Genomic DNA, 13,715 nt, shown 5'->3' on the forward strand with positions numbered 1-13,715 from the left:
TCACTGGAGGGACCCTGGGAGGTCTCTGGGGACACTGAAGGGACGTTGGTGGATCCCTGGGGACATTGAGGGGACACTGGGAGCTTCCTGGGGACACTGGGGGGTCTCTGGGGGGGTCTCTGGGGACATTGGGAGGACATTGTGGTGTCCCTGGGGACACTGGGGGGGTCTCTGGGGACATTGAGGGGACCCTGGGGGGGTCTCTGAGGACATTGAGGGGACCCTGGGGACATTGGGAGGACATTGTGGGGGTCCCTGGGGACATTGAGGGGACCCTGGGGGGGTCTCTGGGGACATTGGGAGGACATTGTGGCATCCCTGGGGACAATGAGAAGGCATTTTGGGGACATTGTGGTGTCCCTGGGGACACTGGAGGGTCTCTGGGGACATTGAGGGGACCCTGGGGGGTCTCTGGGGACATTGGGAGGACATTGTGGGGGTCCCTGGGGACACTGAGGGGACCCTGGGGGCTGAAGGAGACCCTGAGAGATGTTGGGAGGGGACCTTGGTGACATTGGGAGACCCTTGGGGGGGGGGGACATTGGGGGGGGGGTCCCTGGGGGCTGAGGGGACATCGGGGACACTGCGGGGACATCGGGGACACCCCCCACCATCGACGTCACCTTTATTGAACTCCTGCCCCTCCCCCCCCGCCCCCAAACCGAGCCCCCCCGCTGGGAGGGGGGGAGGGGCAGCTTTGGGGGGTGGGGTGGGGGGGGGGGTCCCGCTCCTTCCTCATTACCGACACCTTTAATTAGTGGCACTAATTGCCCCGGCACGGGGGGGCCGCGTTAATTGCGGGGTCTACGTTAAGCAGCAGCGACGGGCGGGGCGGGGGGGGGACACCCCGGCCCGGGGGGGAGGGGACACGGTGGCCGATTATCGGTGACACCCCGGGGGGACCCCCCGACACTGCCCGGAGTGGGGTGGGGTGGGAAGGGGGTCCAGCGCTTGAGGGGGGGCTTGGGGTGAAGGGTAGGGGGGGTCTCCTGCCTCAGTTTCCCCTGGGAGGGAAGGGGGGAGCAGCAGCAGCCCCCTGGGGATTGGTGACATCTCCAGGGGTTGGTGACACTTTTGGGGTGGTGGCACCTCCAGAGGGGTTGGTGGCAATTGTAGACATTGGTGGCACTTCGGGGCTGATGTCGCCTCCAGGGACCGGTGGCACTTTGGGGCACCAGGGACTGGTGGCACCTCCAGGGACTGGTGCCATTCTGGGGCTCATGGCACCTCCAGGTGTTGGTGGCACTTTGGGACTGGTGGCACCTCCAGGGACTGGTGCCATTGTGGGGCTCGTGGCACCTCCAGGTGTTGGTGGCACTTTGGGACTGGTGGCACCTCCAGGGACTGGTGCCACTGTGGGGCTCGTGGCACCTCCAGGTGTTGGTGGCACCTCCAGGTGTTGGTGGCACTTTGGGACTGGTGGCACCTCCAGGGTTTGGTGATGCTTTCAGGCATTGGTGGCACTTTGAGGCTGGTGTCATCTCCAGGACTTGGTGGCATCTCCAGAGGTTGGTGGCACATTGGGGCTGGTGTCACTTCCAGGTACTGGTGGCACTTCCAGGCGTTGCTGGCACTTTGGGGTTGGTGGCACCTCCAGATGGTGGCACTTCCAGGGCTTAGTGACATCTCCAGGCATTGGTAGCATCTCCAGGCCCCGGTGGAATCTTGGCTGGTGGCTCTTCTGGGCATTGGTGACACTTTTAGAGACTGGTGGCACCTCAGGGCTGGTGGCACTTCCAGGCATTGGTGGTACTTCGGGGCTGGTGGCACTTCCAGATGTTGGTGACACTTCCAGGCATTGGTGACACTTTAGGACTGTGTCTCCTCAGGGCTGGTGTCACCTGCCGGCGTTGGTGGCACCTCCAGGGGCTTGTGGTACCTTGGAACTGGGGACACCCCGGGGACTGGAGGATTTGTGGCACCTGGTGGCACTTTGGGGCTGGTGTCACCTCCAGATGTTGGTGACACCTCCAAGGACTGGTGACACCACCAGGGCTGGTGACATCTCAGCACCAGTGACATTTGGGGACTGGTGGCTTCTTTAGACACTTATATCCCCTTGGGGCTGGTGACACCTCCAGACTTGGTGACACCTCCAGATGTGGTGACATTTTGGGGCTGGTGACACCTCCAGACTTGGTGACACCTCCAGATGTGGTGACACTTTGGGGCTGGTGACACCTCCAGACATTCGTGTCCCCTTGGGGCTGGTGGCACCTCCAGGGCTGGTGACACCTCCAGACATTGGTGTGCTCTTGGGGCTGGTGGTGGAACCTCCAGACTTGGTGCCACCTCCAGATGTTGGTGACACTTCCAGATGTTGGTGGCACCTTCAGGCGTTGGTGTCCCCTGGGGTTGGTGACTTGGTGATGCCTCCATGGATGGTGCTACCTCCAGGTGTTGGTGACACTCCAGTCTTGTTGACACTCTGAGGCTGGTGACACCTCCAGGAGCTGGTGACAGTTCTGGGGGTGGTGGCACCTCCACGCATTGGTGACACTTTGGGGCTAATGGCACCTCCAGACATTGGTGGCCCATTAAAACTGGTGAAAACTCCAAACTTGGCGACACTTCCAGACTTGGTGACACTCTGAGGGTGGTGGTACCTCCAGGTGCTGGTGACACCTCCAGATGCTGGTGACATTCTGAAGCTGGTGGCACCTCCAAGGCTGGTGACACTCTGAGGCTGGTAACAGGCATTGGTGACACCTCCAGACTCGATGACACCTCCAGGGCTGGTGACACCTCCAATTGTCGGTGTCCCTTTGGGGCTGGTGGCACCTCCAGGGCTGGTGACACCTCCAATTGTCGGTGTCCCTTTGGGGCTGGTGGCACCTCCAGGGCTGGTGACACCTCCAATTGTCAGTGTCCCTTTGGGGCTGGTGGCACCTCCAGGGCTGGTGACATTCTGAAGCTGGTGGCACCTCCAGGGCTGGTGACACCTCCAACTGTCGGTGTCCCTTTGGGGCTGGTGGCACCTCCAAGGCTGGTGCCACCTCCAATTGTCGGTGTCCCTTTGGGGATGGTGGCACCTCCAGGGCTGGTGACACCTCCAGATGTTGCCATCCCCTCGAATCTGGTGATACCTCCAGACACAGCGACACCTCCAGCACCTGCCACCACCCCCTTGCTCTGGTGCCACCCAGGTCCCGCTGCCACCCCTTGCTCCGGTGCCACCGGTGCCGATGTCACCTCTCTGTCCCCCCTCAGACATTGCTGATGCGGACGCTGAGCGGGGCCCCTTCCCCCTCCCGCTCCGCCTCCCTCAGCGACTCCTCCAACTTCACCTTCTCGGGGTCCCCGAACCGGACGGCCTCGTGGTGACAGCAGGGCGCGGCCACCTTCACCACGCGGTCGAAGAGGCTGAAGTCGGCCACGTACTTGCCGCTGGCCGACAGCGAGATGGCCGGCGTGAACTCGTAGCCCCACAGGATCTCCTCGGGCAGGTAGGACGTGCGCACCTGGCACGTGGCGCTCGTCGACTCCACGGTGCCGCTCAGGATGACCACCAGCTCGAAGTCGCCGTCCCCCGAGCGCAGGGACACGTCCCGCAGCGGGCTGGCCTCGTCCACCACGTGGTAGAAGGTCAGCGGCAGGATGAGGAAGGGGCTGTCCGAGGACGTGTCCACCTGGAAGTCCACGTTGAGCTGGTTGAGCCGGACGCTCTCGCCCTCCTTGGTGAGGTGGGTCTGCAGCAGCTTCCCGGTGACCTGGCAGCCGATCAGGAGGCTCTTCCTCATGTTGGCCACGCGGATCATCAGGCAGGTCTTGCCGTCGTGCTGCGCCACCACCGCGTTCTGGCTGAACTTGATGGTCTCGGCGCGCTTCTTGGGCCGCGCGATCTTGGCCAGGAAGGTGCCGGTGATGAAGATCTCCAGGATGGTGGTGAGCACCAGCTGGGTGATGAGCAGCACGATGGCCAGCGGACACTCCTCGCTGATGTAGCGGAAGCCGTAGCCGATGGTGGTCTGGGACTCGAGGGAGAAGAGGAAGGCGCCAGTCAGCGTGTGCACCTGCATCACGCACGGCGTGTGGTTGGCGGGCGGCTCGAACTCCAGCAGGTCGCCGTGTGCCGCGGCCACGAGGTACCAGACCACGCCGAAGGCAAACCAGGTGCCGGCGAAGGTGGCGGAGAAGAGCAGGAGCTTGTAGCGCCACTGGAGGTCGATGAAGGTGGTCCACAGGTCCTTGAGGTACAGGAAGCGCTTGTCCGAGATGTGCTCCATGCGCACGTTGCTGCGGCCGTCCTTGGTCAGCACCCGGCGCCGCCGCAGCCCCGGCCCCATCAGCGGGCGGCTGTCGGTCTGCGTGGTCTGGCTGTAGTACACCTTGGTGGAGGACGTCATCTGCGGGGACACGGGGACACGTGAGGGGACAGGTGAGGGACAGGTGAGGGACAGGTGAGGGACAGGTGAGGGGACAGGTGAGAGACAGGTGAGGCACCAGTGGAGGAGGTTATCAAAGGGACATGGGGACAGGTGAGGGACACGTGAGGGACACGTGAGGGACATGTGAGGGGACAGGTGAGGGACACGTGAGGGACACGTGAGGGACACGTGAGGGACATGTGAGGGACAGGTGAGGGACAGGTGGAGGAGGTCATCAAAGGGACATGGGAACAGGTCAGGGACAGGTGAGGGACATGGGGACAGGTGAGGGACATGGGAAGAGGTGAGGGACAGGTGAGGGACAGGTGAGGGACATGGGGACAGGTGAGGAACAGGTGGAGGAGGTCATCAAAGAGACATGGGAACAGGTCAGGGACATGGGGACAGGTGAGGGACAGGAGAGGGACATGGGAACAGGTCAGGGACATGGGGACAGGTGAAGGACAGGTGAGGGACATGGGAACAGGTGAGGGACAGGTGAGGGACATGGGGACAGGTCAGGGACATCAAGGAAGACACAGGAACAGGTGGAGGAGGTCATCAGAAGGGACACGGGGGACAGGTGAGGGGATGACAGAGGAATGGATGGATGGACGGACAGACGGACAGATGGATGGATGGATGGACGGACATCCATGGTGAGAGGCTGGACCTGAGGCTGACCATCTGTGGGAGTGGGGACAGAGGGGACAGTGCAGGGGGTGGGGACAGATTTGGAGCTCCTTGGGCATCACCTGTGGGATGTGACAGGGGGTGGGAGTTTGGGGGAAGGTGAGGGAGACCCCCTCCCTCCCTCCCTGGTGTGGGCTGAGGCTGGATGGACTCATCTTACCTTGGAGGGGGATCTGGGGGTCATCCCTGTAACTGTCCATCCCTCTGTCCATCCCCTCATCCCTCTGTCCATCCTCATTTCCCTCTGTCCATCCCTCTGTCCATCCCCTCATCCCTCTCTCCATCCCTCTGTCCATCCCCTCATCCCTCTGTCCATCCCTCTGTCCATCCCCTCATCCCTCTGTCCATCCTTCTGTCCATCCCCTCATCCCTCTGTCCATCCCCTCATCCCTCTGTCCATCCTCATTTCCCTCTGTCCATCCCTCTGTCCATCCCCTCATCCCTCTGTCCATCCCCTCATCCCTCTGTCCATCCTCATTTCCCTCTGTCCCTCCCCTCATCCCTCTGTCCATCCCTCTGTCCATCCCCTCATCCCTCTGTCCATCCTTCTGTCCATCCCCTCATCCCTCTGTCCATCCTCATTTCCCTCTGTCCCTCCCCTCATCCCTCTGTCCATCCCTCTGTCCCTCCCCGTATCCCTCTGTCCATCCCTCTGTCCCTCCATCCCTCCACGTGCCCCACCCCCATTCCCAAATCCCTCCGTGTCCCCTCCGTGTCCCCCCCGCCCGTGTCCCCCCCTGTCCCCTGGCAGCTCCGGTGGCCGTGGAAGTGTCCCGGGCGTCCGGGAGGAAGAGGAAGGGGATGAATGGGGGGTGACAGGGACAAATGGCCGGGGGCAGCGCCAGGCGCCTCCCCGGTGTCCCCGTGTCCCCGTGTCCCCATGTCCCCGTGTCCCCATCCCAAAAAAGGCCCTTTCAGCCCCCGCCAGCCTCTGGCCCCGCCACCGTTTCCGCCGCGGAAGGGCAGCGTGCCGGGGACACGGGGACACCGGGAGGTCTCCTTGGAGCCTGGTGTCCCTGTGCCGGCCAAAGCTGGGGGACACGGGTGGCACTGCCACTGTCCTGGCTGCGCCGTGTCCCCGCACAGAGAAAGGTCCTGGAAGGGATGGTGGCAGCCGGGACAGAGGGGACACGGGTGTCCCCAAAGAGAGGACACCGAGCCGCTCCTTCCCTGATGGGCTGTTAGGACAGAGTGTCCCCACAGAGCCATTGGGTGTCCCCAAAGCCACCACCTGGAGCTGCTGGGGGTCCCCAGAACCCCTCATGTCTGCAGAGACCTCCATGTCCCCAGAGCCCCCCATGTCCCTGGAGCCACTGTGTCCCCAAGAGCCACTGTGTCCCCCAAGAGCCACTGTGTCCCCAAGAGTCCCCCATGTCCCTGGAGCCACTGTGTCCCCCAAGAGCCACTGTGTCCCCAAGAGCCACTGTGTCCCCAGAGCCCCCCATGTCCCTGGAGCCACTGTGTCCCCCAAGAGCCACTGTGTCCCCCAAGAGCCACTGTGTCCCCAGAGCCCCCCACGTCCCTGGAGCTGCTGGGGGTCCCCAGAGCCCCGAGGTGTCCCCAAAGCCACACCGTGTCCTCAAGTTCCCAGGGTTGCCCAGGGCCTCCCATGTCCCTGAAGTCATTGTGCCCCCTAAAGGCCCCTCCATGTCCCCAGAGCCACCGTGTCCCCAAAGCCACCGTGTCCCCAAAGCCACCACGCCCCCCACCCCCTGCTCTGGGGGTCTCTGCACACCCCAGGCTCCCCTGCCCCCCTCTAGGGTGGTTCTGACCCCCCTCTTTGGGACTCTGCCTCTCTTCTTTTGGCTCCTGACGCCCCCTCCCCTTTCTGCTCCCCGCGCCCTTTTTTTGGTGTCCCCACCCCTTCCCCGCCTCATTTTTGGGGTCGCCACCCCCTCCGAGGGCCCCTCGGGGGCCGCGTGCCCCCCGTGGCCCCCGGCCGTGCTCCGATGGCCGGACACGGCTCGGGACAAGCCGCAGCTTGTTCCCGGTGCCCGCGGCACAACCGGTTACCCATTAACCCCCCCGACACACACACCCCCCCCCCGTGCCTCAGTTTCCCCTCGGGGGGTTCTGGTTACTTTGGGGGTGACCGCAGAGGCCCGGCCCTACATGGGGGGTCCAAGCGGGTTTGGGGGTGGGGAGGGGGAGGGTGGCCCAAGGGACGCGTCCCCGTTCCCCGCGTCCCGCTGGCACCGGCGGCGCGGGCACGGTTCCCACGCCACGGCGGTGCCAGGCGTGCCCGGGCTCCCCGCCAGCCGCGCCCCCCCCCGCCCCCGAACTGGGGCGCGGGGGCTGCTCCGTACTGGGGTAACTGGGATTTGGGGGGGGGCTGGGTTAGGGACCGGCCCCCCAACCCCACGGCGGGGTCCCCCAGTTGAGGAGGGGGGCGCGGGGTGGGTGCGGCGTGGTTGGCGCGGGGGGTGGCGGTGGGGTGGCAGTGGCGGGGGGGGGACAGGGACTGGGACAGGGGACAGTGGGGCCATTGTGCGGCCGGAGCCGAGGTTTCAATGGGGCTGGCGGGGGGACAAAGGCGCTTTGACGGAGCCCTCGTTAAGATGCAGAGCCCCGCGCGCCCGCCACCGCCAGCGCGGGGGTCCCGGGGGGCCCGCGACACCGCCAGGGCCACCGAGAGGGACACGGGGACCCCCATCGTTACTGCCACTGTCACCGAGGGGGACACAGGGACCCCCATCGTTACTGCCACTGTCACCGAGGGGGACACGGGGACCCCCATCGTTACTGCCACTGTCACCGAGAGGGACACAGGGACCCCCATTGTCACCGAGGGGGACACAGGGACCCCCATCGTTACTGCCACTGTCACCGAGAGGGACACAGGGACCCCCATTGTCACCGAGAGGGACACAGGGACCCCCATCGTTACTGCCACTGTCACCGAGGGGGACACAGGGACCCCCATCGTTACTGCCACTGTCACCGAGAGGGACACAGGGACCCCCACGGTCACCGAGGGGGACACAGGGACCCCCATCGTTACTGCCACTGTCACCGAGGGGGACACGGGGACCCCCATCGTTACTGCCACTGTCACCGAGAGGGACACAGGGACCCCCATCATTACTGCCACTGTCACCGAGAGGGACACAGGGACCCCCATCGTTACTGCCACTGTCACCGAGAGGGACACAGGGACCCCCACGGTCACCGAGGGGGACACAGGGACCCCCATCGTTACTGCCACTGTCACCGAGGGGGACACAGGGACCCCCATCGTTACTGCCACTGTCACCGAGAGGGACACAGGGACTCCCATTGTCACCGAGGGGGACACAGGGACCCCCATCGTTACTGCCACTGTCACCGAGAGGGACAAAGGGACCCCCACTGCCACCACCACAGGGCCCTGAGGTGCTCCCGACACCACCAGGGCCACCAAGAGTGGCACAGAGACCCCCACTGTCACTGCCACCGAGGGGGGCACAGGGACCCTCCTCATTACTGTCACTGTCACCACGAGGGTACAGGGAGCCACATGAGCAGAGCCAGCGTGGGGGGCACCAGGACCGCCATCGTTAATGCCACTGTCACCACGGGGGTCCCCTGTCACTGTCATGGTCACCATGGAGGTCCCAGGGGTCCCCTGTCACTGTCAATGCCACCACGGGGGTCCCAGAGGTCCCCTGTCACTGCCATGGTCACCACGGGGGCACAGGGACCCCCATCATCCACCCCAGAGTGGGTCCCAGGGGTCCCCTGTCACTGTCAATGCCACCACGGGGGTCCCAGATCCCCGCTCTGGCCCTTCTGTGTGTCCTGGGGGACCCCTGTCCCCACCATGGCCCCACTGGGGGTCCTGGGGGATGCCCCCCGTCCCCATGGTGACCCCAGGGGTGCCCCCCAGGATGGGGGTCCCGGGACCCCCCTCACAGCACCGGGATGACCCTAAAATTATATCCAGGATAAAGAATGCCTGGATAACCCAGATCCACACCTGGAATAACCCAAACCTGGGATAATTCACACCTGGAATAACCCAAACCTGGGATAACCCACACCCGGGATATCCCACACCTGGGATATCCCACACCTGGGATAACCCACACCCGGGATATCCCACACCTAGAATAACCCACACCTGGAACAACCCACACCTGGAATAACCCACACCCGGGATATCCCACACCTAGAATAACCCACACCTAGAATAATCCACACCTGCAATAACCCAAGCCTGGAATAACCCAAACCTGGAATAACCCAAGCCTGGAATAACCCACACCTGGGATATCCCACACCTGGAACAACCCACACCTGGAACAACCCACACCTGGGGTAATTCACACCCAGGATATCCCACACCCAGGATAATCCACACCTGGAATAATCCACACCTGATAACCCAGGATAACCCACTCCTGGAATAATCCACATCCATGATAATCCACACCCAGGATAATTCTACAGCCGGGATAACCCATACCCGGGGTAATCCACATCCAGGATAACCCACTTTGGGATAACTCACACCAGGGATAACCCACACCTGGAATAACCCACACCTGGAACAACCCACACCTGAGATATTCCACACCTGGAATATCTCACACCTGGAATAACCCACACCTGGAAAAACCCACACCTGGAAAAACCCACACCTGGAACAACCCACATCCCAGGATAACCCACACCTGGGATAACTCACATCCCAGGATAACCCACACCTGGAATAATCCACATCCCAGGATAACCCACACCTGGGATAACCCACATCCCAGGATAACCCACACCTGGAACAACCCACACCTGGAACAACCCACATCCCAGGATAACCCACACCTGGGATAACCCACACCTGGGATAACCCACATCCCAGGATAACCCACACCTGGGATGACCTACATCCAGGATAATCCACATCCGGAATAATTCATACCTGGGATAACCTGGACTCAGGATAATCCACACCTGGGATAACCTACATCCAGGATAGCTCACATCTGGGATAACCCACAGCTGGGATAAACCACACTTGGGATAACTCACACCCAGGAAAATTCATGTCTGGGGTAACCCACAGCTGGGATAACCCAAATTCCAGGATAACCCATAACACCTGGGATGAGCCACGCTCCGGGATAAACCTCACTTGGAATAACCCACATCCTGGGATATCCCACGCCTGGGACACTCAGGATAACCTGCACATGGGATAACCCAAACTCCGGGATAACCCACACCTGGGATAACCCAAACTCCGGGATAACCCACACCTGGGATAACCCAAACACCTGGGATAACCCAAACACCTGGGATAACCCGCACATGGGATGACCCAAACTCCGGGATAACCCACACCTGGGATAACCCAAACTCCGGGATAACCCACACCTGGGATAACCCAAACACCTGGGATAACCCAAACACCTGGGATAACCCAAACACCTGGGATAACCCACACCTGGGATAACCCAAACTCCGGGATAACCCAAACTCCGGGATAACCCAAACTCTGCGATAACCCAAACACCTGGGATAACCCAAACTCCGGGATAACCCAAACTCCGGGATAACCCACACCTGGGATAACCCAAACTCCGGGATAACCCAAACTCTGGGATATCCACACCTGGGATAACCCACACCTGGGATAACCCAAACACCTGGGATAACCCAAACACCTGGGATAACCCAAACTCCGGGATATCCACACCTGGGATAACCCAAACACCTGGGATAACCCAAACTCTGGGATAACCCACGCCTGGGACACTCAGGATAACCCGCACATGGGATAACCCAAACTCTGGGATAACCCACACCTGGAACACTTGGAATAACCCACACTCAGGATAACCCACACCAGGAATAACCCAAACTCCGGGATAACCCACACCTGGAACACTTGGAATAACCCACACTCAGGATAACCCACACCAGGGATAACCCAAACTCTGGGATAATCCACACCTGGGATAACCCAAATTCCAGGATAACCCACATCCCAGTTCAGCTGGGGGAGGGGCCATGCCAGCCAGGCCTGGGGAACAACAAAGGGGGCCTGGGGGTTGCTGTGTGCCCCCTCCCCCCATCCATTGTCCCCCCAGGTCCCTGCACGAAGAGAGGGGAGGATCCACGGAATGGGAACAGTGGGCTGGGGGGACACAAGGATTCGGGGACATGGGGAGGGGGGATGTGGGGACACAGGGACAGAGGATAAAAGAGTGGGGGGATGTGGGGATAAAGGGACAGGGGCCTTGGGGACATAGGACATGGGGATGTGTGACATGGGGACATGGGATGGAGATGTGGGACACAGGGATGAGGGACATGGGATGGGAATGTGGGGCACAGGGATGAGGGATGAGGGACATGGGGATGGAGGACACAGGGACATGGGATATGGAGACAGGGGCCTTGGGGACATAGGACCTCAGGGTATGGGACACGGAGACATGGAGATGTGGGGATGGGGGACGTGGGGCACAGGGTGTTGGGGACATGGGAGAGGGACACACCACTGTAGGGCACAGGGACATGGGGACATGGCGATAGGGGAATGGGACACGGGAATATGGGGACACTGGGATATGTGGGAACATGGGACACAGGTGGTACGTGACGTGGGGACATCGGGACATGGGGACACGGGAATAGAGAGAAATGAGATATGGGAATGTGGGACACAAGGGTTTGGGGGTGAGGGACTTGGGGACACGGGGATTTGGGGACACAGGGATGGATGGACACAGGGACACAGTGACACAGGGACGTGGCCTCATGGAGTCACAGGGTTGTGGGGTGATGGCAACACAGAGATGTGGACAACGGGGGTGCGGTGCCACCGATGGGGGGACAAGGGGGCACGGGACTCCCCTCTGCAGTGCCGGTGCCATCCCAGCACCACCGGCCGGTGCCCGCAGCCCTCGGGACCCCCCGGGAGGGAACGGGAGACCCCCAGGGACCCCCCCCGGCCGCCCTTACCTTGCTGGGGGGGTCGCGGGTCCCACCGTGCTCAGCCCGGCCGGCTCCCCATGGGCTTTATGGCTCGGCGGGGCCGCGGCGGCGGGACGGGTCCCCCCCCCCGCCGTGGAACCGGGGGGGCCCGGGGCGGGGAGGAGCCGCCGGGGGCGGGCCGGGGGTTAATGGGGTGGAAAAGGAGCCGGCCGGCACCGGGTCACGTTACCGGGCACGGGGCGGGGGGGGGCCGGGGGACCCCGCCCGCCGGCACCGGCACCCAATGGGGGTCCCGGCGGGGCAAGCGGGGGGGAATGAAGGGATGTCCGGGCATCGAAACGGGCGCTGGGGGTCCCGGTGGGGGCACCGGGGGGTACCCTGGGGGATGTCCAGACATGGCCTCCGACACCCGGGGTCCTGGCGGTGTCCACCGGGCACTGCCACCGGCGCTGGGGGTCCCGGCAGGGGCACCGGGGGGTTCGGGAAGGGTCCCCCGGGTACCGGCACCGGCACTTGGGGTCCCGGTGGGGTTGTCCAGGCATTGGCACTTGCCCTGGGGGTCCCAACGGGGTCACCGGAGAGTCCCGGTGGGGTTGTGCGGGCACCGGCGCTGTCACCTGGGGACCCCACAGGGACACTGGGGGTCTCGGCTGGGTCCCCCGGGCACCGGCACCTGTAAGGGTGTCCGTGGTCAGTGTCCGTGGGTCAGTGTGTCCGTGTGTCCGTGTGTCCGTGGGTGGCTGGTTAGTGTGTTCATGTGTCCGTGGGTCAGTTGGTCAGTGTGTCCGTGTGTCCGTGGGTGGCTGGTCAGTGTGTCCGTGTGTCCATTGGTCCGTGTGTCCGTGTGTCCGTGGGTGGCTGGTCAGTGTGTCCGTGTGTCCGTGTGTCCGTGGCAGCCCCACGCCAGGCCCTGTCCCGGCCGGTCCGGAGGCACAAAGAGCCTTTGTCCACCCGGGGGGGAGGGGCGGGCGAGTGACCGCGGGGCCGGGGCTACCGGGGGGGGGCGGGGCCGGGCCTATGGGGGGGGCACTGGGCTAGTGGGGGGTGGGGCTGGGCAACTGAGCCGGACCCCTGGGCTAGTGATGAGTCCTCGGCCAGTGGGGGGGGGTTGGCTAACGGTGGGGGGCGTTGGGCTAGCAATGGGAACTCCTTGGCTAGTGGGGACATTGGGCTAGTTGAGGCGCTTGGCTAATGGTGGGGGGCTCTGGGCTAGCAATGGGGACTCCTTGGCTAATGAGGGGGAGCTCTGGGCTAGTGATGGGGGAGGTGGGCTAGTAAAGGGGGCTGGGCTAGCTATGGGGAGCCCTGGGCTAGCGATGACGGGTTGGGCTAATGATGTGGGGGTCTGGGCTAGTGGGGGGATGAGCTAATGTGGGGAACTGGGCAATTGAGGAGGACCCCTTGGCTACTGATAGAGGGGGGGGTCTGGGCTAATGATGGAGATGCGTGGGCTACTGATGGGGGAACCCGAGCGGGGGCTAATGACGCGTCCCCCCGGGCTAACGGTGTAGGGGGGCTGGGCTAGTGCTGGAGACCCCGGGGCTAGCGATGCGGGGAGGGCGGGGCTGAGCCGGGGTGGGGGCTGGGCTAATGACGGGCACCCCCAGGCTAATTATGGGGGAAGGGATTGGGGCTGAGCCGGGGGAACTGGGCTAGCGAACGGCAGCCCTGGGCTAGTGCAGGGGCGGCTAGGCTAATGAAGGAGACCCCTGGGCTAATGATGGGGTGGGGGCTTGA

The 13,715-nt window shown here is 63.1% G+C and overlaps 1 protein-coding gene across 3 annotated transcripts; it reads right to left on the reverse strand.

Annotated features, from left to right (window-relative positions):
- Window positions 1-608: 608 nt before the first annotated feature.
- KCNJ10 (potassium inwardly rectifying channel subfamily J member 10) lies at window positions 609-12,096 on the reverse strand. 3 transcript variants are annotated; one of them, XM_086866338.1, is made up of 4 exons: window positions 5,221-5,668; window positions 2,728-4,346; window positions 2,129-2,661; window positions 2,037-2,075 (listed from the first exon to the last, which is right to left on the reverse strand). In XM_086866338.1, exons 1-2 carry the CDS (start codon window positions 5,296-5,298, stop codon window positions 3,207-3,209), a joined length of 1,218 nt encoding a protein of 405 aa, XP_086722464.1. In that variant the 5' UTR covers window positions 5,299-5,668; the 3' UTR covers window positions 2,037-2,075; window positions 2,129-2,661; window positions 2,728-3,206. The 3 variants fall into 3 exon arrangements, with proteins under 3 accessions (XP_086722465.1, XP_086722464.1, XP_086722463.1); XM_086866339.1 differs by lacking the exon at window positions 5,221-5,668 and adding an exon at window positions 12,006-12,096 and having other exon boundaries at window positions 609-2,075; window positions 2,129-4,346; XM_086866337.1 differs by having other exon boundaries at window positions 2,129-4,346.
- Window positions 12,097-13,715: the final 1,619 nt, after the last annotated feature.

Source organism: Cyanistes caeruleus, chromosome 30, assembly GCF_971803275.1.
Source record: "Cyanistes caeruleus chromosome 30, bCyaCae1.hap1.1, whole genome shotgun sequence".
NCBI lineage: Eukaryota > Metazoa > Chordata > Aves > Passeriformes > Paridae > Cyanistes > Cyanistes caeruleus.